Raw genomic sequence first — 20,742 nt, 5'->3', positions numbered from 1 at the left:
GATAATGTGAAGATTTCCGGGGGCCAATAGCCTTTTTGTCTATGTAACTAAATCTAAGCCACGCAATCTGTGACACATCTGTCTTTCTTTCACATCTGGAGTCAAATAACATGATAGACAGAATCTGTCTGTCAGAGGTGGGTTTTGAACCCTGGACTCTCATTTTAAAGCACAACCAGCTGACCTAATGGGAGTGACTGAGGCCTTCCGGGTCGATAAATAATACACGTACAACATCTGACTGAGAGCCGTGATTGGCCCGCAGGCCGGACTTTGGACATGTCTGTTATAAACCATAGAGAGAGAGGACATTTTGGCTGGTCCTCACATTCTATCACACCTTTTTTTTGGGTTAGAAATGGCTTGGTTTTAGGGTTAGTGTTAGAATGGGGTATTGGGTTTAAGTAAGGGTTAGGGTGAGGCATTTAGTTGTGATGGTTAAGGTTAAGTTGAGGAGCGAGGGAATGCATCATGTCTATGACTGTCCTCGCGATGCATGCTGTGTATGTCTTCAATAGACTGTGTGGATTCATTGGATTAATCTCTGTGAGGACATGTTGGCTTATCCACACAATTTTAACTGGCTTTTTGAGGATTAAGACCTGGTTTTAGGGTTAGGGTTAGAATTTGGTTAGGGTTAGGCACTTAGTTATGACGGTTAAGGTAAGGGTAAGGTCAGGGGCTGGGGAATGCATTATGTCTATGAATGTCCTCACTCTGAATGCAAAACCAGTGTGTGTGTGTGTGTGTACTTACTATAATGAGAAAAATGAAATAGATGAAGTTGTAGAAAGAATGTGCATCCATGACATAGTACATGATGTCAACCCAGCCTTCGAGAGTAATCACCTGAATAAAAACACAAAGACACTGCACAGTAGTAATCACCATCATGTGTATATGTGTATATATATATATATATATATATATATCACTGTGCATTAATCCCTGCATTCCAATCCTTCCGCCATTTACCTGAAAAATTGCTATCCATGCATATCCAATGTTGTCAAAGTTAATAGCCCCTTTGTGTGGGTTTACTTCCCCGGTGCGACACTCGTTGTAATATTGATACCAGTTTACGCAGGAGACTGGCTCCCGTGTGTCGTTCAGTGCCGTCTCTGGACGAGCCTCCTCGGCGCCCAGCGAGCAGAGAGTCCTGCCGACGCGGCGGCGAGGCACGTCGGTGCACCGGAGCATCCCGTTCTCTCTGTCCATGGAGCAGATGAACGGATGGTCATCGGTGCCATCCGGCCGATAGTAGCCACTCAGGAAGGAGACGTTATATCTCCTGCAGCAGGAAAAAAACACATGTCACATTTTATGTTATTTGTATGGAAATGATTAACTAATATAAGGGAACCAACACTACTTTAGATCCTGGACACTTAAGTAGTCATTTGTCAAACAGAGGAAAGTATTGCACTTTCTGGGGACTACTTTTAGCCTCGGTTAATGAATTTGGTTTACTAGTGAGTACCATATGAGACCAGGGCAAAGTCAACTACAGTGTCCATGTTCATTTGAATGGATGAGGATGTCATTCAGAACAATGGTGTGGCTTTAATATCTGTTGGAAAACAATGGAGCACTGTGGCACTGAGGAATACGCTCCATCAGGCTTGGACCACACAAATAATACTTAGTTGTAAGATCACTTCATTGTTTGTTTTGAAGTGACAAAAACAAAAAAAGAGAAAGAGAAAAAAGCAAACAGGTTTCAAGAGAACGAATCCTTTCATGGACGTGTTCTAGGCTCAGAAATATCTGCTTTCTGAGGAAAGCGTGGAAACAGAGAGAAGCGCAGGCGAATGGGGTTGACAAGAGAAAGGGAGGGAGGGAGGGTTGGTGTGCAGAGATAAGTAATCAATCATCTTTGGTACAGAGAGTGGTCACAGGGGAGAGTTGATCTCACTTCTTATTAGGCAGCGTCCTTTTGTTGTTTATGAAGCAGAGAGAGAAAATGCAAATGCAGTACAAGTGTGCATATCTCTCTGTTTGTCTGTCACAGTTACAGTAAAGCCTTTATATGTTCTGATGGGGCCAGCTTTCATCTTTCTGTTTTATATGTTATTGCTGTTTTTTTAATCAGCTGTTTTTCAGCTTACTGTAATACGATAAGTGTAGAAATGTATTATTATCATCTTCATCATTTTTATTAACCCTTAGAACACTTACTATGTTTAAACATACAGTATATATACTAGAGGGTATAAGAATGTGCAACATAGAGTGTCTTATATCCTTCTTTTCAGCACAACCTAGGCAGTCTGAAAACACTCCCGAGCAAAAAGTACTCAAAATGTACGGCTCATTTTTTTACGAACAAAAAGAAGAGAAAAAACGTCTCATTCTGTGACTTCTGCACAATCATTACTACTTTATATTACTGCTAAAAATGCCATATAAAATAAATCATAACTGTGACTCAACAACACATAAGAAGACGAAAGAAAATGCACTTTTTAAAGCGTGAATATGTGACCTATAAACACACACACCCCCCCAGCATGTCCATATAAGGAGTTGTGTATTATTCCCAAGGCAATTTACCATGGGTGCACCTGCGGCACAGATCCGTGCCGCGTAACGACGCGTCACATTCTTTGTGAAGCGATTACTTGCTTGTATGAGTTCATACGTACAGTATGAACACTGTAAGAAGAAGAACGGTCAAGCAGACGTGAGGTCAGGAGATGTTACAGGATGTCAGCTGATGCACTCTGATGTTATGTGATATTATGGGTGCATGTGTGTGTGTGTGTGTGTGTGTGTGTGTGTGCATGTCCAGGTATCGCTCACATTATGGGGACTCGTCTTCCTTGGGGACAAAAAGCAAGTGTCCAAAACATTAATTATTAAATTTTAAGGTGAAAATATTGTTGTTGTGTGGTTAGGTTGAGGTTAGTCCAGTAGTAGTAGTAGGTATGGTCACTATAATGTCCTCTCAAGTCATGGAAAACCAGACCGTGTGGACAGTATGTGCGTTGTTGTATTTGTGGCTTTGTGAGGACAAAATAAATTATATAAACCACACAGAGTGAGGACATTTTGGCTGCTCCTCACACCTTTAAAGGGCTTTTGGGGGGTTAAGACCTGGTTTTAGGGTTAGGGTTAGAATTAGGTTTAGGATTAGGCACTTAGTTTTGATGGTTACGGTTAGGGTAAGGGGTTAGGGAATGCATCTAGTCTATGAAGGTCCTCACTATGAATCAAGTGCAAACGTGTGTGTGTGTGTGTGTGTGTGTGTGTGTGTGTGAACAGGAGCAAGAATAATGTTGTAACAGCTTCAGCAGACGGTGATGGAGCATGACATGGAGGATCATGTGGGAGCGAAACAGGAGAGACAGAGGAAACTCTGACAGTTTGTGCTGAAGCAGCAGGCGAAATGAGTCCCCGAGTGACATCAGGCAGAAATTCACTGCTCCCTCTTACATCGCCTGTGATCTCTGATGCCGCAGGTTCCAGCAGGAAACCCATGATACACATTTACATCCTCCCAGAATACGCTGATTAAAGGAGAGACGCGATCAACCGATCATTCGTATTGATCCACTCTCAGGAAATAAAACCCGGGGTGATCAAACTTTTGACACAGGGTTCAGCGTAATGAGGCCACAGTATTGCTCATTGTGACATCTGCCGGTTACTATGGCAACTCACATCTTGACATCCTCTCCCATGAAACAGCGGTTCCTCAGGAGCCCCGCCCATAGCTGCACGCCAATGATGCCAAAGATGAAGAAGACAAAGAAGCACAGTGCCAGCACGTTGCCCAGCATGGGAAGTGTGTCGAGGAGGAGGGTGACCAGGATGCGCATACCTGCCGACACACACACACACACATAAACAAACATACAAAAAAAAACACAACATAAACATCACCACATGTGACTGGGCCTTGAATTGAACTGTCAATCACGGGAAGTGTTGGCCAGACAGGAGGAATCTCTCCATGAATTCTGCACAAAACAAGATCAGTGCAATTAAGTGAATGGCAAACACTGATAATGAGCCTGCACTAGACTTTCGGCTACATCAAACACACTCTCCACTAGTGGAGAAACTCGGTCTAATTGTCCCAAGAGTGTAGTAAAACAAAAAAAACAACAAAAAAGACAAAAAATGGCTCATCTGAGATGATGAGTTACCTGGTTTACTCTGGATGTGTGTGCAGTGCTGCGTCACTGGGTTTAACCCTTAGAACTCAGAGCATTAAAGCTGCTATTTTTCCATTACTATGTTAAAACATACAGAGGCTAGAAGAATGTGTAATACAGAGTGTCTTATATCCTTTTTTCAGCACAACCTATCAGCAATCTTTTCATTTTCACCAACTATGTAACCCTGAACAAAAATGACTCAATATTTTTAGGTTGAATTTAGAAAATGTGGGGAAAATGTCACAGCTCAACATGTGCGTGGCTTGTTTTTATGAAGACAAATGGTCTTTTTTGTGACTTCTGCACAATTATCGCTACTCCCACTATAGTACTAAAACTTGCTCACCATTCTAGAGGGCACTTGCACCCCTAATGCACTTTTAAAATATTCCTCACCACTAAACTCAATGCAAGGACTCTACAGTGTAACAACGTTTTGCATCTGTGGCAATTATTTCACAATAAAAGCCCTGAAGAAAAATAAATGGCTTCAGGGAACAAAGATGTTTTTTTTGTTTTTTTGTTACTGTGAAACGGGCACAGGATGTGATGTGATGTGTTTGTGACATATTCTACAGATACAGACACTGTGGAGAAAGATTATGTTCAATGAGTGAACACAAGGGGCAACCAGTCATGGCGTCACACATAAGAATCTGAACTCCCATTTTGAAGCCTAAAGATTTGCCATTTTGGTGTTCAGAGACGTCACCTACAACCAGGCTCTTATTGGACGATACAGCTGTCAATCACCCTGGTGTCCACTCATTTGTGCAGTGCTTTATTGTCGACTTGGGTCAGAATTTACAAAATCGACATCATGTCGTGTTGAAGAAGAAATGAAAGTAGCAGCTTTCACACAGAACCCCTAGTTGCTACTCTTCTTGCCTCCTGATTGATGTCACAGAGGAAACTGGAAGACTACTAGACATAAACAGTCTATTTGAGGACCGTGCATGTCTTATGAGTATCCACAAGGAGATTGTCGTGGCTAACTCGTGTGAGACGAGCATGAGATGCTTGAACATGATAACGCAAATGCATTCTGCGACGCACACGCAAAGCAAACACATGCAGAGTTGGGAACAACACCAGATATCATCATAATGACTTGAATGACTTTGGCCACAGTGTCCTGATCCGTCAAACAGAGGGCTGCAGTTGTTAAGAGCCGTGGAAACTTGTGAAGTCAAAGAGATTAAATGGAAGTTACAGTGTCGTCACAGGGCACAAGGACGGCAACACATTTCTCAGCGTCGCAGCGGTGACTAATGAGGTTGCTGACTTTTAGCTGAGAGAGTTTCCACATCCGAAGAACAATACAGAAGTTTTACATTTCTTTTTTTTTTTATAATTGGCCACCAATTAAAGGGCACAGAAAGCCGATTGGAAAGGCTCACACAAACCTGCACAATGCACACTCATCATATTTGAGATATTGTTCAGTCAGTGATTTTCTAGAAATCTACCACCCACAAACGCCAGCAGGCATTTGGTAGTTTTTTTCTGCTGATGCTCTGCCAGACACACTTCCTACTTGTTTCAGGGGCTCCGTGTTCTTCTTCATGCCTTCGGTATGGTTTTAATCATGTGATCAGGTCGGGTCAATGCTGCAGCCACTATCCACTATCAATATATACTATCATATAACGTACACACATTTAGATTCTGCATAAAACTGCACTTTATAATAGTATTTTGAAAGGGGAAATGATCTCAGAGCGCTTTAGTTTCATGTCAGAAATCCTGAAAAGGTCATAATGTTAGTCAAATGACCATTCCTGACCAACTGTGTTACAGTCTAGTACGGAAACTGCTCTGTCTCAGACCGTAATGCACTACAGAGGGTGGTCAAAACCGCACAGTGCATTACAAGGACTCCACTTCCTGCCATTGAGGACGTTCAGAGGAAACGCTGTCTGCGTCGCGCTCGCAGCATCCTCAAAGACTCCTCCCACCCTGCCCATAGACTGTTTGTCCCCTTGCCCTCCGGCAGACGCCTCAGAAGCCACCGGACCAGAACCAGCAGACTGAAGAACAGCTTCTGCCTTCTCAACTCTGCCCCCCGATCTCTGAACTCTGCCCCCCACTAACCCCGCTGCACAACACCTCACACCAGTTACCCCCCCCCCCCCCCCCCAATTTTTGAATTCTGCCCACCGAAGAATGTCTTCTCTTGTTTGCATATTACTCTCTGTAAAGAAATCTACTTTTGTACATATATATGTACAGTATGTATATATGTATATATACATATGTATATATGTATATATATATGTAAATATATATATATGTATATATATATATATACATGCACTTTATGCTTGTTGCACTTCTGGTGAGATGCAAACCTCATTTCGTTACCTCTCTGTTCCTTTGCCTCACTTGTACATGTACTTTTATTTTCTTTGCTATTTCCTTGAATGGATATGAGTGAGGGCCACACGGTTGACTCGGTCAAAACAAGGGTCTTTCTCCGGGTTCTCCGGCTTAATCCCACAGTCCAAAAACATGCATTATGATGGATGAGGTAAATTGGACACTCTAAATTGAGGTGTGAGAGTGGACAGCTGTTTGTCTCTATGTGTCCCTGTGATGGACTGACGACCTGTCCATCACCTATCGCCCCCTCTGTCAGCTGAGTTTGGCACAGCATCCCCCGCTACCCTCATGTGGAGGATAAAGCGGTAGAAAATGGATGGATGGATATGAGTGAAACAAATAAGAAAACAGAGAAAAGTAAGCTTGTAATTTGTTTCCATGTTGGCTTCACTGCTGGTAGGTGAGTCGTGACCGATCAGACATCATCAGATAGTGATCATGGTCGTCTACATCCTCATATCCAGATGTCTCTAAAATGCAGCCCTTGAGTTTTAAGCCTTTAACGAGACCAGCAGCACTAATAAAACACGTCATTAGTGTGAATGTAGCCCAAATCAAGAGTGCTTTAAAGTTAAGAGTTCTATCTGTTTGACACTTTGACCCGCTGCATTGTCCAAAAGTCAGGAGAGACCTTTAAAGTCAGCACTTTAACCTCACTCTCACCGTTTCATTCAAATTCAAGTGTGCTGGCACTCAGCCACTGTAATGAAAACAAAAAGTCTCTCTGAGTGCAGAGGATAAAAGACAAGAACTCACTGGGAACTCTGTTGATGGCTCGCAGCGGGCGGAGAACCCGGACGGTCCTGATCGCTGACAGGCTGACGTTGTGTCCGTCAAGGGAGTACTCCAGCATTCTGTGAAGAGGGAAAGCCACTGCTGTGTCACTGGCATCTGATAAACATGACCTTGGCAAATCCTAAATGTCTACTGGGAATCCACCAGAACACAGCACATGGTCTCTGCGATACATAGCCTTTAAAAATCAACCAATCACAGAGGTCGCTGTCTCTCAGGACAAAATGATGCAATTGTCATTCTGTGTAGCAGTCACACACTCACACACACACACACACACACACACACACACACACACACACACTTTTATCAGTGCATCTGAGCACGTGCACACACACACACACGCTTGACATTTAACTGGCATTAAACAAGTGTCTGCGCTTTTCACAAAACACACTCATACACACACATTTGGCTCATATTTAATGTCAGATATCTGTGTGTGAATGTTCATGTGTGTGTGTGTGTGTGTGCATCTGTCAAATACTCACCCAACTAAAACAATGAAGAAGTCCAGTCTGTTCCATGTGTCACCTAGGTAACCACTCTGACCTATGACCCCAAGAGCCACCATCTTCATCACCATCTCCCCAGCAAAGAACGCAAAGATCCCATCATCCAGAGCCTGAGCGCACACACACGCACACACACACACACACACATACACACACGCACACACACACAAGCACAAAATCCAGAGGATTAGAGAACAGTGATTGAGTGAAAAAAATTACAGTGAAAACTTTTCAGGCCCAAGATAATAATGAGTCAAGGCTTAACATAATTAGCTTGTAATTCCAGATTGTGTGTGTGTGTGTGTGTGTGTGTGTGTGTGTGGTACCTGCAGGAAGAAGGGGGTGTGGTCACAAGGCTGGAACATCCCAAGAGTCACACAGTTGAGCAGGATTGCAAGAATGCTCACACGCTCAAACCATGTGGGACAAAGTCAAGGGTCAAACACCATACTGACTGTGATTCTTAATGATTATTAACAACTTCTGACAAAGACACACTTTGCTTCAACAGGAGAGCTATACTCCAAAAACATGGGCAGTGATTTAAAGAAAATATATCAAAGGCAGCACGTTCTCGTTCTAGAGTCAACACACAAATACACACATTTCACTTGAGCTCTTTATTGGCTCGGATTACATCTTCTTGATAAATTGCCGTTTGAGCAGTCCAAGCTTTACACGTTATATCAGAAACAAATAGGTGGCGGGCAGCACTGGATGCCTAGTTTCTCTACAAGCTGCGCATGCATGCTTCCTCTCAAAATGCATAGTGAAGATAATACTTCACCACATTTCCAATGTCTATATCTGTCAAATATGTCATCAACACAACAGTTTCTGTGGCTGTTTCAAACTTCTGTGTGTCTCTTCATACTGAAGAGTCCCAGCTTTCAGTTGAGTGCATTCAGAAGGATTATTCATGGACATTTTCAGGAGCAAAAGAGCGGCGGCAGCTGCGACTAATCTACCGCGTAGACATCCAGAGTTGCTCCAGGCACTGGAATACAGGAGTTCAAGTGAAGATGTTGTGAGATTAACACCAACACACTCATAAGGAATTCCTGGCAGTGGTGGGATTCAAACTGACGCCTCTGAAGAGACTAGAGCCTTAATCCAGCACCTTGGACCCACTACCTCATATGGCTAGAACCTTTCTGTGAGATTTGCACATTTTCTTCATGTGTGCATTGGGTTTCTCATGGTACTCTGGCTTCCTGTCACAGTCCAAAGACATGAACAATGGGGTTAGATTAACTGGAGACTGCTGTAGCTGGAGTCGCCCACACACACACACACACACACACACAGAACTGAGGACACTTTTGCTGTGAGGCTAATCTCTTTGGCACTAAAGTGGTTATTGCACACTCTTCACACTCTCATATCGGCAGACTGATAATCCCAGATTATTTGATTTTTAAAAAGTAATTTTTGGTCATTTAAAATACACAACAGCACCCTAATATTAACAATCGGCTGTACTCATTTTGACCAATCAGCAAATGGACACTCACACACACACACACAATGATGTACGGGATGACGACAAACTGAAAATAAGAAAACAACATCCAGTGTGAAGGTTCAATGTTGTACCAATAAAAGCGACAGAGTGGCTCCAGTGACCTGTGACCTTGAACCCTGTTGGAGGCACGAACACGACTCTTTGGCGTGGCGCTCTGGTGCTGGTGGAGGAGGAGAGCGCTGTACTGTCTAACACCTCCCACTGAGATATGGTGAGTGTGCAGGCCATTTTCAGACTCATCAAATTATGCAGTGACCTCATGTGCCCCGTGTGGACTCATCTGCATTCATTATGTGTCTCTCTCTACTCATTTACTTGGCTTATCTTCTAATTGTCATCCCCAGTCAGTAGTTTTGCCTGCAGTAACCAGCAGAATCAGCGATGGGGAAGAGGTTCAGTGTCTAGTAAGACTGCACTAAATCACTAAATGAATTACCACTAAATAATATATTTTTATTAAATAATTAAAATCCCCCTGGTTTTTCAGTTAATATGTGAATATTTTCTGGTTGCAAACAAAGAAATCATTAAAACGGAATAACTTTGGCTTGTGGACAAAACAAGACATTTGAGAACGGCCTCATTTCTAGATTTGGGAGTTTTCAACATTTTCTGAAGTTCTACGGAGAAAACAACTAATTGGTGAATAGAGAACTTAACTGACAGATTCATTAATTATGAAAAGAGCTGCAACTAACGATTACTTTCATAATTGATTAATCTTTTGATTATTTTCTCGATTAATCGTTTGGTCCATAAAATATCAGAAAACCTAAAAAAAGTTGATCGGTGTTCGTCAAACCTGGAAATGATGATGTTCTCTAATGTCTTGTTTTGTCCACAAACAAAAATTATTCACTTTTAATGATTTCTTTGTTATCCAGAGCAAAGAAATGAAGAGAACACTCTTCATTGGTGTGAAGAGAACACTCTCAAGCTTAAACAATCAGAAATCCGGTTTTAATCGTAAAAAAAAGCTTCAAACCGTTTAATCGATTATCAAAATAGTTGTCGATTCATTTAGCAATCGATTAATTGTTTCAGCTCTAGTGGTTAGCACTCATTTGCAGCAAGAAGACCCAGGTTTGCGACCCAGTCAGTATGGAGTTTGCATGTTCTCCCCGTGTGTGTGTGGGTTTTCTCCGCTAAATTGGACATTCTAAATTGTCCATTAGAGTGTTTGTCTCTATGTGTCCCTGTGATGGACTGGTGAACTGTCCAGGGTGAGACCCCGCCTATCGCCCCTATGTCAGCTGAGATTGGCACAGCTCTTCCCCCCTGCAACCCTCATGTGGAGGATAAAGCGGTAAAAGATGGATGGATGGATTGGTCGTCACAGCCCCATCGTCCAGCTCAGTCTCTGTGTATCATGGATCAGTGGAGCTAAGATGATCTTATCCCTCCATGACTCATCTGATCTGATCACAACTGGACAACCATACGTTCATGTGTGCCCTCAGCTCTAATCACTCAAACCACTGAAGCCAACCCAGAAGGAACATTATACTGAGTAGCCACCAGAGACTCAACTCCTCTGGTTGCAATGTATTTGAATGGAATATTATGGGAAAATGAGCGTACTTCTCACTTGATTTACAACACCAGGAAACGTTCTCCTGACGAGTTAATGTGCTCAATTGGTTGTTACAGGTCTTTGTCAAGTGAACATGATGTTCCCAATTAGGCCGCACGGTTTGTGTAGTGGTTAGCACTCTTAAAGACCCAGGAGTTTGCATGTTCTCCCCGTGTGTGCGTGGGTTTTTCTTCTCCAGTTTCCTCCCACAGTCAAAAAACATGCAATATGGGGGATTAGGTAAATTGGTCACTCTAAATGAACCATAGGTGTGAACATGAGAGTGGACGGTTGTTTGTCTCTATGTGTCCTTGTGATGGACTGGCGGCTGTACCCTGCCTATCCCCCTATGTCCGCTGAGATAGACAAGGTGGATGGATGTTCCCAATTAGATGACACATCAGAGTGGACACCAGTGTGATTGACAGCTGGTATTATTCTGGTGTAGTTCCGATTCTTATGGCTTACGTCACTAACAGTTGCCACTTACTTAAACCACATTGGGAGGTGGTCTTGAACACAAGAGACCACATTCTTTGACATGTCTTCAGCTGACATCCTCTCTATCTTAATCCATTCATCTTCTACTGCTCTATCCACATGAGGGTTACGGGGGCGCTGGTGCCAATCCCAACTGACATAGGGCGAAAGGCGGGGTACAAATAGAGACAAACAACCATTCACTCTCACACTCACACCTACGGACAATTTAGAGAGTCTAATTTGGGAAATCCACAAATCTGCATGTTTTCAGACTGTGGGAGGAAACTGGAGAACCAGGAGAACCCGGAGAAACCCCCCCCCCCACACACACACACGGGAGGACCACTACACCAACCATGTCTTTATCTTAATAAAAAAGATTCATTTGGTGATCCGATCTCTCAGGAGGGATGTTAACAGAAAATAAACATGCTTTTTTAACTTTCTAGGAATCTAGGCTGAAAACTTGTGAGCTTAAACACATCAACTGTAATTAAGTTTGACATGTTTTAATATATTTTCAACTACAAAATCAACTCGGCTGCCGTGAAATGGTTGGTGAGGCATTTGAAGTCAGTTTACTCTGAGCCGTCGCAGGAGGAAAGTTAAAGAAAATATTGTGCTGGAGTCTCACACACACACACACACACATCTGAGCACAAATGGGCAAACTGCTGAATGGATGACAGGAATGTATTCAAGAGCCAAGGACGCATAAATAACAAAGCCCCGAGCATGCACATGGGTACATACACACACACACACAGAGTCCCCTACGTGGACACTCTGCTCTCGAGAGGGCCAAAAATTAATGAGAGTACAATCCTTTATCACCCTTGAGACAGACAGAGAGAAAGAGAGGGAGAGAGAGAGAGAGAGAGAGAGAGAGAAAGAGAGAGAGAGAGGGGAAGAAAGAAAGGGTAATCCAGTGTCCTCCCTTTGCGATGGTTGCCATGGGAACCCCTATCTCACCGTGGGAACTGACTCCTGAGTTTCACAATCTGCTTGCATCCTGTCTGGACTGGAAGACAACACAATTAAAACACGCATGAAAAAGAAAAGAAAAAAAAAAACTGCACACGGACGCGTTACAGAAAATGACGTCGTTCTGCACGACTCCCAGCTGAGGCGTCCTTCGCCTCCTCAGCGCTGCGGAGGGTCACAGTCGTTCTGCTCTATCTGTAAAAGTTACAGGAGCTTAAATAATCCTGCATGTCCATAAAACACTCACTCAGTCACTCTGGCGCACTCATAGGGAAACGCATGCATAGTTAAACAAGGGACAGGGCAGGGTCAAGATGTGAGTGATGGATGAGACGGGAGTTTTTCCACAGTTGGCCCATCATTCACCATCAGCAGTGAAACACAGAGGGAACGTCCGTCCTCTCCTTTTTTTTAACACTCTCTCCATCCACTCTCACACTCAACCTTTCCCTCCATCGTCTCTCATTCTCCTCTACAGGATTTCCCCCCTCTCTTTAGCCCAATTATTTTCCTCTTTGCTCTGCTCCTCCTGCTCTCTGTCTCTCCATCTTCCTTTATATGGTGCTGTATAATTTCCCTTTTCCATTTCATCTCATTTCTGGCATATCTTTTCTTTTTTTTGTCTTCTCTCATGCATACCCATGCACATACACTTGCCTTTGTCTCTGAATTGCTTTTGCTCGGTGCCCTCCCCTCTCTATATGATTGCCGCCGGGTAAAGCTTTGGTCTCTGTGTCAGGAACCCGAGTCTCAGCCAACAGAGAAACTACAGCCACACTTATAATTACCATTGTCCGAGGGACGGAGAGTCTGAGTGACAGCTGAAGTAGAGGCTGGGGAATCACACACAGGGGGCAGGTCGAGACGAGGTGAAGAAAATGATGCGGTGCCTAAAAGCACAAGTTAAATACCAGGATTTGAGGGATTAAAATTCAAGCTTTTGAGTGTAAACAACTGCGAATGTTACGTGGCCTCCACACTCTGCCTTCCCTCCCTAATTGCCTCATCCTCTCATCTCGTCACACACACACACACGGACACAGGCATGTGCAGCTATTCTTCTCAGGGCACGCAGCAATGACGTTCACATGGACAGCCCGAAGCAAAGCGTCGTTCTTCACCAGAACCAGTTCAATACCTAACCCTAACCTCAACCTCGTTCCTCAGAAATTGAGGCGCTGCCTCATTAAGACCAAGTTTTGGTCTCCATGACGACGACTGGTCCTGACAAGGTCAGTGTTGTATGCCAGAAACGGTCCCAAAGAGGTAACAGATACAAGAAACACACATACACTCCCACCACCTCCCTCCCCTTCCTTGTCTCCCGCGCTTGTCGAGTGCCAACACAGGTAATAAAGGTCAGGCAGACATCATAAATCAAATCAGATCACATCTCCTTGATCTCTCTGTCGTCATCCTGAACAGTTGGTGGGGAGACACATGCTAAGGCCACAGTGTGTGGGACCATTTTCATATGAAACATTCATTAACTTAAAAGGACTGATGGACACACACACACACACACACGCGCGCAATCACAAGACGGAGACTATTCTATTTCATCCGTTCATTCATCATCTACTGCTTCATCCTCCAGCTGAGATAAGGCGAAAGGCGGCAGTCCAGTGCAGGGCACGGTTTTACATTTTTTTTTAATCTATTTATCTGTCTTCATTCTTAAAAAGCATAATAAGGTTGTGCTTTTCCGCCGCCGTCTCATCACTTAGTTCATATATCACAGTTATAATCCATTAGGGAGAAAGACTTGAGCCAAGTTGTAAAAATCCATTTAGCTGTTGTATATTCTCTGAACTTCTTCTGCCCGACGCTCCAGGATCATAAGGTAAAACTCTCCTCGTCCGACCGCTCGACAGAGAACGTGAACAGAAGCCCCTTCATTACTGCATTATTAATAATCACTTACAGCAGCGTGAATGGATTATGGCTGATGACAAAGTGAGAAACCCTCACGTGCTTATTAATGACCGGAGCTGGTTCCATCTGACGGTCAGATGGTCGGTTCATCTCCGTGGTCCAATTCCAAATTGAAGTTGTTGAGATGACATTTAGTGCAGATGTCCTCATAATTAATCTGAATGACTTTGTTGTGGGGGCCGCAACAGTTAATCTGTTAATCCACGGATAATCAGCTACTTTAATTACCAACTATTGTGACAATCAATTATGCTTTTATCAATTATCCTTTAAATGTAGTTGGGTTTTTTTTTGTTCCCCTGCATGACTGTATGAGGGTAAACTGAATATATGGTTTATGGAGATAGGGAGACAGGAATTGTCATTCTGAGGTTTATTTTTCCCCCATTTTCTGAGATTATGTGAACAAATCAACTATTCAATTAATCGAGACAGATTGATCAATAATGAAATCGATCGCTAGTTGCAGCGTATGTCACCACAAATTCAAATTGAGTGGAGCTTATTATGGATGACCTGGTGCACCACCATAGTCCATCCATGCATTCTCTGCCACTTTATCCTCCACAGGAGGGTCGCGGGGGGCTCCAGTCCAGCAGGTGGCGGTAAGAGGAAGAAGTTAGAGGCCAAACACATACAATGACACCATGAAACGCGCCCAACAAGCCTGCCTCATTAATTGTGACACTCTAATAATAATTTTTACACTTTACACCAGGATGGGGGACGCTCAAGTTGTTGAAATGTCCTTTTTTATTACTTTTATTTTATAAACTTGTTTAGCGGTCGATTGCAGCGGCACTGGCTTAAACAGCTGTTGAATGTGTTACACCAATCAGCGCTCTTCAGCACATAGCCCCGCCCCTCTAAAGTTCCTGGTGATCTGAAAAGTCCCTCGGCGCGAGTAGGTACTTCTTCCCCCGGGTAATTTCAAATTTCAAAATCCCAGGTAAATGAGAAAATATCCTGTGGTGGAAAAGGACTTCATCTGCGATGTCCCTGACCACCGTAAGTGCAGACAGAAGGCTGCACCTGTTTTAGAATCTAAAGAAAATTAAAAAATTAAAACACATTTTTTTCAGTCATCGCAATAATATCGTATATCGCAATGATTTTTTTAAGTCAGGATAATCGGGACTTTTATTCTACAAATGTTCCGAGTCAAGTCACTGGACCTTCCAGGTGTGCAGTTGTTTTATCAGTGTGTGTTTCATTTCCTCCCGCTGAGTTAAAGAGCTCTCAAAGTACCACTGAGATTCTGGAGATTTGAAAACCAGCCAAAGGATTTCTCACAACCGGGCAACACAGCTGCTTTTATTAAAGGCATATAAGTGATCTATAATTCATTAGCCCTTTCACTTTGCTTTGGAAGCCACACACACAGACTTGATTAAAGATAACCTAGTTAAGTGTGTTTGAGAGTGTGTGTGTGCGTGTAGTCTATAATGAAGGTGGGCCAACTTACTGTCAAGTTCTCTGACTCCACCCCTTAAATGTATGCCACTTGGTAACCATGGAGACATTGGCTAGAAGCATGTTAATTGGCTAAAATGATTTCAACGCCTCATGTTACACTGGGTAAGACCTCCTCCTGTCCATTATTGCCCCCCCCCCCATATCCCCCATCCCCTCCCCCATTTTCAAGCACATACACACGCACCTCAAACCAATTAAGAGGCAGTTTAGGAATGGAGAGAGCTATAAAGAGAGGAGGATGAGACTGCTATTGACTAAAGGGGGATGAGAGGGAGGAAGACTGAGGAGGAAAGACAGGCACAGAGAGGTACCTGTGTCAGAGTGACAGAATCAGCTTTTCTCATCTTTAAACAAAAGGAAACACTCTGAATGTTTCATGCACCGCTGAATAAGTTATGTCCAGAGTGTGTGTGTGTGTGTGTGTGTGTGTGTGTTATGTGCGTGCTCACATGTGACAACATGTTTCTCTTTGTGTGTCGTACGCGACATCGAAGGAGGAGGATCAGCACTTCATAAAGTGGGCTCCTCATACAGCCTCCTCTCAGGAAACAACCCAGATCCAAGGGAATGTTATGTAATGACAGAAGCTAATCTTGTTTTTGTCCAGAATTAAATTTGATGCACAGCAGGATGGGGAGATGTACACTCTCCTGTAACCGTGGCACAGAGGAGGCTGATACTGAGAGGGAGGAGGAAGTAGAAGAATTCATTTGCTATATGTAATGAGAGTTTATAAAGTGGGAGGGAATGGGGGGGGTTCACCGCAGGAAAAAATGCCCCCACCCCTTCAAAGTGTGCTCACATTAGTGTCCCTGTCCAATAACCTGTCCCTGTCCACCCACGTTACATCACACACACACACACACACACACACACACGATGGAGGTATAAAGTGCAGAAATATCATAAAACACACTTTACAGCCGAGCTGCTGAAAGAAAGAGAGGCAGACGCGCCGAACACACACCAAGAAAACAAACAAATACTGCAAGCGGAAGTAACCAGAACATCGGGGCAGAGCTACGCTGTTGCCAAGCAACCAGGTGATTCCTCTAAAGAGCCTCTCCATGGGAGATTCCCTCGTTTGTGCGAGGGCATTTACTCACTTGCTTGTGTATGTGCGCGCTCACATGCGTGTGTGTGTGTGATCATGAGTGTGCGTTTGTCCACTAAGTTAGTGCTGACACAGTGAGTGTACAATGTTCTGGGACACGACCATGGTAACAGCACAGCGGGCTACAGAGGAGCTCGGTTCATGGCATTTGTAGTTTCCTTTTCCGCCCCGTTCTCCTCTTGTTGTGCATTTTTATTTATTCAGCAATTATGTATTTATATTTGATCGAGTACACAGAGTGCTGACGGCGGCAAAATAACCAGCAGACAATCGCACAAGGGGAGGAGTCCACACACACACACACACACACAAGCGCGCACGCGCACAGACACACAGGCGTGCACAAAAGGAGTTAAAAGTGGTGGAAAATGTTCGATTTGGAGAAGCTTCGACAAATCCCCGGGGTGTTGCTGACGTTTATGCTTTGGAGTATTCATAGCTGCTCTCTCTCACACACACACACACACACTCGGGTGCTGACAACCACACACTAACACCGTCACATCTACAGCAGGAGAGTGAGAGACGGGGGGGTGGGGGGGGGAGGATGTGAGACGACGAAGACAGAAGCAGAGCGAGGTTCGAGGAGGTGATGTTGAGTTTTTACTATTCGTGACTCCTGCTGTATAAGTGGAGGCCGCTAACAATGCAACTGACAGGCGGCTGTAACCCTGGAGATTCATTAGGGCTTGTCACTATGGAAACCTTCAATCAGGGGGGAAATGTTAGCCATCTTTTCCTGCAGCTAATGGGTCCAAGGAAATACCTGAGGTCTTCAGACCTCACACACACACACACACACAGCGCTGACCTTCATTCCATCTCCCTTGTGTTTAAACGTAGAGCAAACATCGAGGCACTCGGTGCCTTGTTGGTACAACAGTTTTGAGAAAGTACAGAGCTGAAACACAAACACACGCCGCCTCTCTATCACACACACTCACACACTCACACACTCACACTCGTGAACACTTGTCATGGCCGTGCTTCAGGCAGGGAAGGATATGGGTGGCAGACAGCTCGGAGGCACCAGGAGCGGGGTGGGCTGGTTTGGGTCAGAGCCAGAAGGACCACTGGTGCTAGAGAGGGGTAGGGCAGCTCCTCCTTGTCCCCTTCTTCCTCCTCCTCCTCTTCATCCACCGCCTGCTCCTTCTGCTCTCCCTCAACTGACACGCGCACCTTCTCCTCCCCCTCCTCCTCCTCCTCCTTCTCATTCCCGTCCCCCCGTGACGCTCCTCTGTGCTGCTCATGCAGGTCGGACTCCCGGGTGCTCGTCATGGCCGTGCTGTGAACAGCCTGAACCTGAAAGAGGACTCGGGGACATCAGCAAGACTGTTGGAGACATAGAAACACATCCGTGTGTGTGTGTGTGTGTGTGTGTGTTTCTTGTGGCTCATGCAGTTCTCAAAACAAACAGGAAGTGCAGTGACTGTCAGGACTGCCACGATGTGAACAAACCTCTTCACCCTCAAGCATCAAAGAGAGAGAGAGAGAGAGAAACTTTGTCCCTTTGTCTCACTGAGTATATTCCTGCACAGGAAGCATCAATCCAAATGATTTGAAACAGAGAGAATTAGACGTGTGCTGCAAAGGTGCAAACACAGAGTCAGAGCCAGACAACAGGAAACACTTAGAGCCCGTCACTGTAATCCTGCAGCTGGAGCCATTACTGCAGATGAATTTAATCCACGCTGGCTTTAAACAATCTGGACATACAGAGAGAAAGTAGCTTACACGGCTGTTTCATATACCCTCTGTGGCGAGGAGGGAAGTGTGGGAGCCGATATTGTCATTTGCCTGATTTATTTCTTCATGCACAATTCATTTCCACTCATGATGATTAGTGTTACTTAAAGCCCACTGAGTTATAATTTTTCCCTGAGCTATAATTAAAGATAAAACCCGGGGAAGGGTAGTGACATTGTGGAGCCGCAGCAGTCCGTGGTTTAACTTATATAAGTGAGTGAGTGGAGTAGTCTTGAAGAATATCATGGAGGAAGTGTAATCTCAGTTTAACATGAGAGCGTGATCACAGGGACAGATTCTTTCCCTGGCTTTACATTTCTTCTTACATATTTGATTAATGTCATCACAGTCTCTGCCTCAGTGGGCAGCACGCAGCGGCGTTTGGCAGGGGAAGGATGGGAGTTGGAGCATGTGACTCGGTCCACGCTGTCACACAGTCCACAGCAAACGCTCCCCACTGGTTCGCCGTGTGCTCGCTCCATTGTTTTTTTTGATCCCAAAGGACTCTGGGAAAAAATAGTTTCAAAGCAACCAATATGTTGTCAAGTTGGCACGAAAAGATGAGATCGTTTGGACGACAATAGAAGTCTGCGCCGTCCACGGGTTCATGCGGGGAAGTGGACACTGAGACAGGACAACAGGAGAGCTGGCAACTTCCTGGTGGAGAAGGTGAGTGTATTTGTTTGCAGTTAATGGAATTAATTGGACTGAATCTGCCAGTGTCTATTTTCATTATGGGCCTGTAGCCGAGACTGTGTTAGAACTCCAGAGATGCACAAGTTAAGGCTTTTTGTTCTGATCCAATATGGACGGACATCAATAAACCACTAAAAACAGCAGAGAGAACACTTTTCTTCTGCACAATTTAAGGGACAGAAAACATTTTAGAAACTCATTAGGAGCCGAAAAATAAATCATCCTGCTGAATCTCAACCAGACAAAAGAAAAAAATATTCATACCTTGAGGAACCTTTGAAACCAATTAGCTCAGGTTTATATTCACAGCAGCCCCACATCACAGATGCATGAACTCTTCACTGAGCATTTACATCAATGTGTCTCACTCTCACAGGAGAAGAAGAAGAAGAAGAAGAAGAAGAAGAAGAAGAAGAAGAAGAAGAAGAAGCAGCACTCTGTGTTAATTTCTTTTCCCTTTATACTCTTTGTACAGTGGTATAAGCTACAGCCTTGTGAAGGCCAATCAGTATCACATATCTGACGACATCTGAGAGGCTGTAGAGCATTAGCCACAGCACTCCACTGAAAACTGTCCATATTACCCTGCATGAAACTGTATTTCACATAAATACCAAATATACCAAAACAAGTCGCAATATTATTTGTCTAATTAATGCCTCTAATCTCAGTAGAACATACATCCGTCATAAAGTAGCACACGGTGAGGTCACTGACTTTTAATCTTGTATTAGAAGCCAGTTTTAACTGCCAATATTTCTCCCTGCTTTTTTTGTGGAAGACACGGCGCCATTGACAAAGAGCGACATTATTGGATGTGGACATTTTCCTTCTGTTCCACGGACATTTACCCAGTAAAGTGTCCAGGACAAGAGAGGAAAGAGACGGAAAAAGTACATTAGCGCAAAAAAAGGGACAAAAACTTTAAAGTCAGTCCTTACCGGGGCGCAGCGTCCATCCACCAGCGTCACTCACTCCAGGTCCGCCGTGCGCCCGGAGCTCCCGCAGCCTTGGTGCTCCATCTGACAGCAGCCCCGCTGCTCCGCTGCCGCCTCCCCCTGCAGATATCCAAACTCAGTCCGGATGATGACAAAGAGGGACAAAAAAAAACACACGAGGGATGTCACGCAGAAGTTTTCACAGACTGCGAAAGTGAAGTTAATTAGGACCGGATGGTGATCTCCGGCGCGTCTGCGTCCCCGCGGCTGCCGGACGCGCTCTGCTGTGTCAGGTGCTGGAGTTCAGGCGCGCCGGGGAGATGGAGAGCTGCGTCAAGTCAGCCAGAGAGAGGCAGCCCGGAGATGTCACCGGATGTCACCTTCAAAATAAAAGCAGGTACAGGAAGTGAGTGGTGG

The 20,742-nt window shown here is 44.3% G+C and overlaps 2 protein-coding genes across 2 annotated transcripts in view; both read right to left on the bottom strand.

Annotated features, from left to right (window-relative positions):
- The window catches only part of LOC131466959 (voltage-dependent T-type calcium channel subunit alpha-1H-like), a 48,019-nt gene extending 39,742 nt beyond the window's left edge, over positions 1-8,277 (bottom strand). The window contains exons 1-6 of the mRNA XM_058640596.1: positions 8,182-8,277; positions 7,832-7,965; positions 7,302-7,399; positions 3,664-3,823; positions 976-1,291; positions 757-849 (exon numbers count right to left, since the gene is read on the bottom strand). Coding sequence (XP_058496579.1) covers positions 757-849; positions 976-1,291; positions 3,664-3,823; positions 7,302-7,399; positions 7,832-7,965; positions 8,182-8,220 — 840 coding nt within the window. The 5' untranslated portion in view covers positions 8,221-8,277. The remainder of the gene's footprint in view (positions 1-756; positions 850-975; positions 1,292-3,663; positions 3,824-7,301; positions 7,400-7,831; positions 7,966-8,181) is intronic.
- A 9,593-nt stretch (positions 8,278-17,870) lies between these two features.
- Positions 17,871-20,742, bottom strand: LOC131466960 (histone H3.v1-like). Its single transcript, XM_058640597.1, has 2 exons — positions 20,329-20,742; positions 17,871-18,247 (listed from the first exon to the last, which is right to left on the bottom strand). Exon 2 carries the CDS (start codon positions 18,221-18,223, stop codon positions 17,921-17,923), a length of 303 nt encoding a protein of 100 aa, XP_058496580.1. The 5' UTR covers positions 18,224-18,247; positions 20,329-20,742; the 3' UTR covers positions 17,871-17,920.

The sequence above is a fragment of the Solea solea genome, chromosome 10, assembly GCF_958295425.1.
Source record: "Solea solea chromosome 10, fSolSol10.1, whole genome shotgun sequence".
Lineage (NCBI taxonomy): Eukaryota > Metazoa > Chordata > Actinopteri > Pleuronectiformes > Soleidae > Solea > Solea solea.
This window is presented reverse-complemented; position numbering and strand designations above follow the sequence as displayed.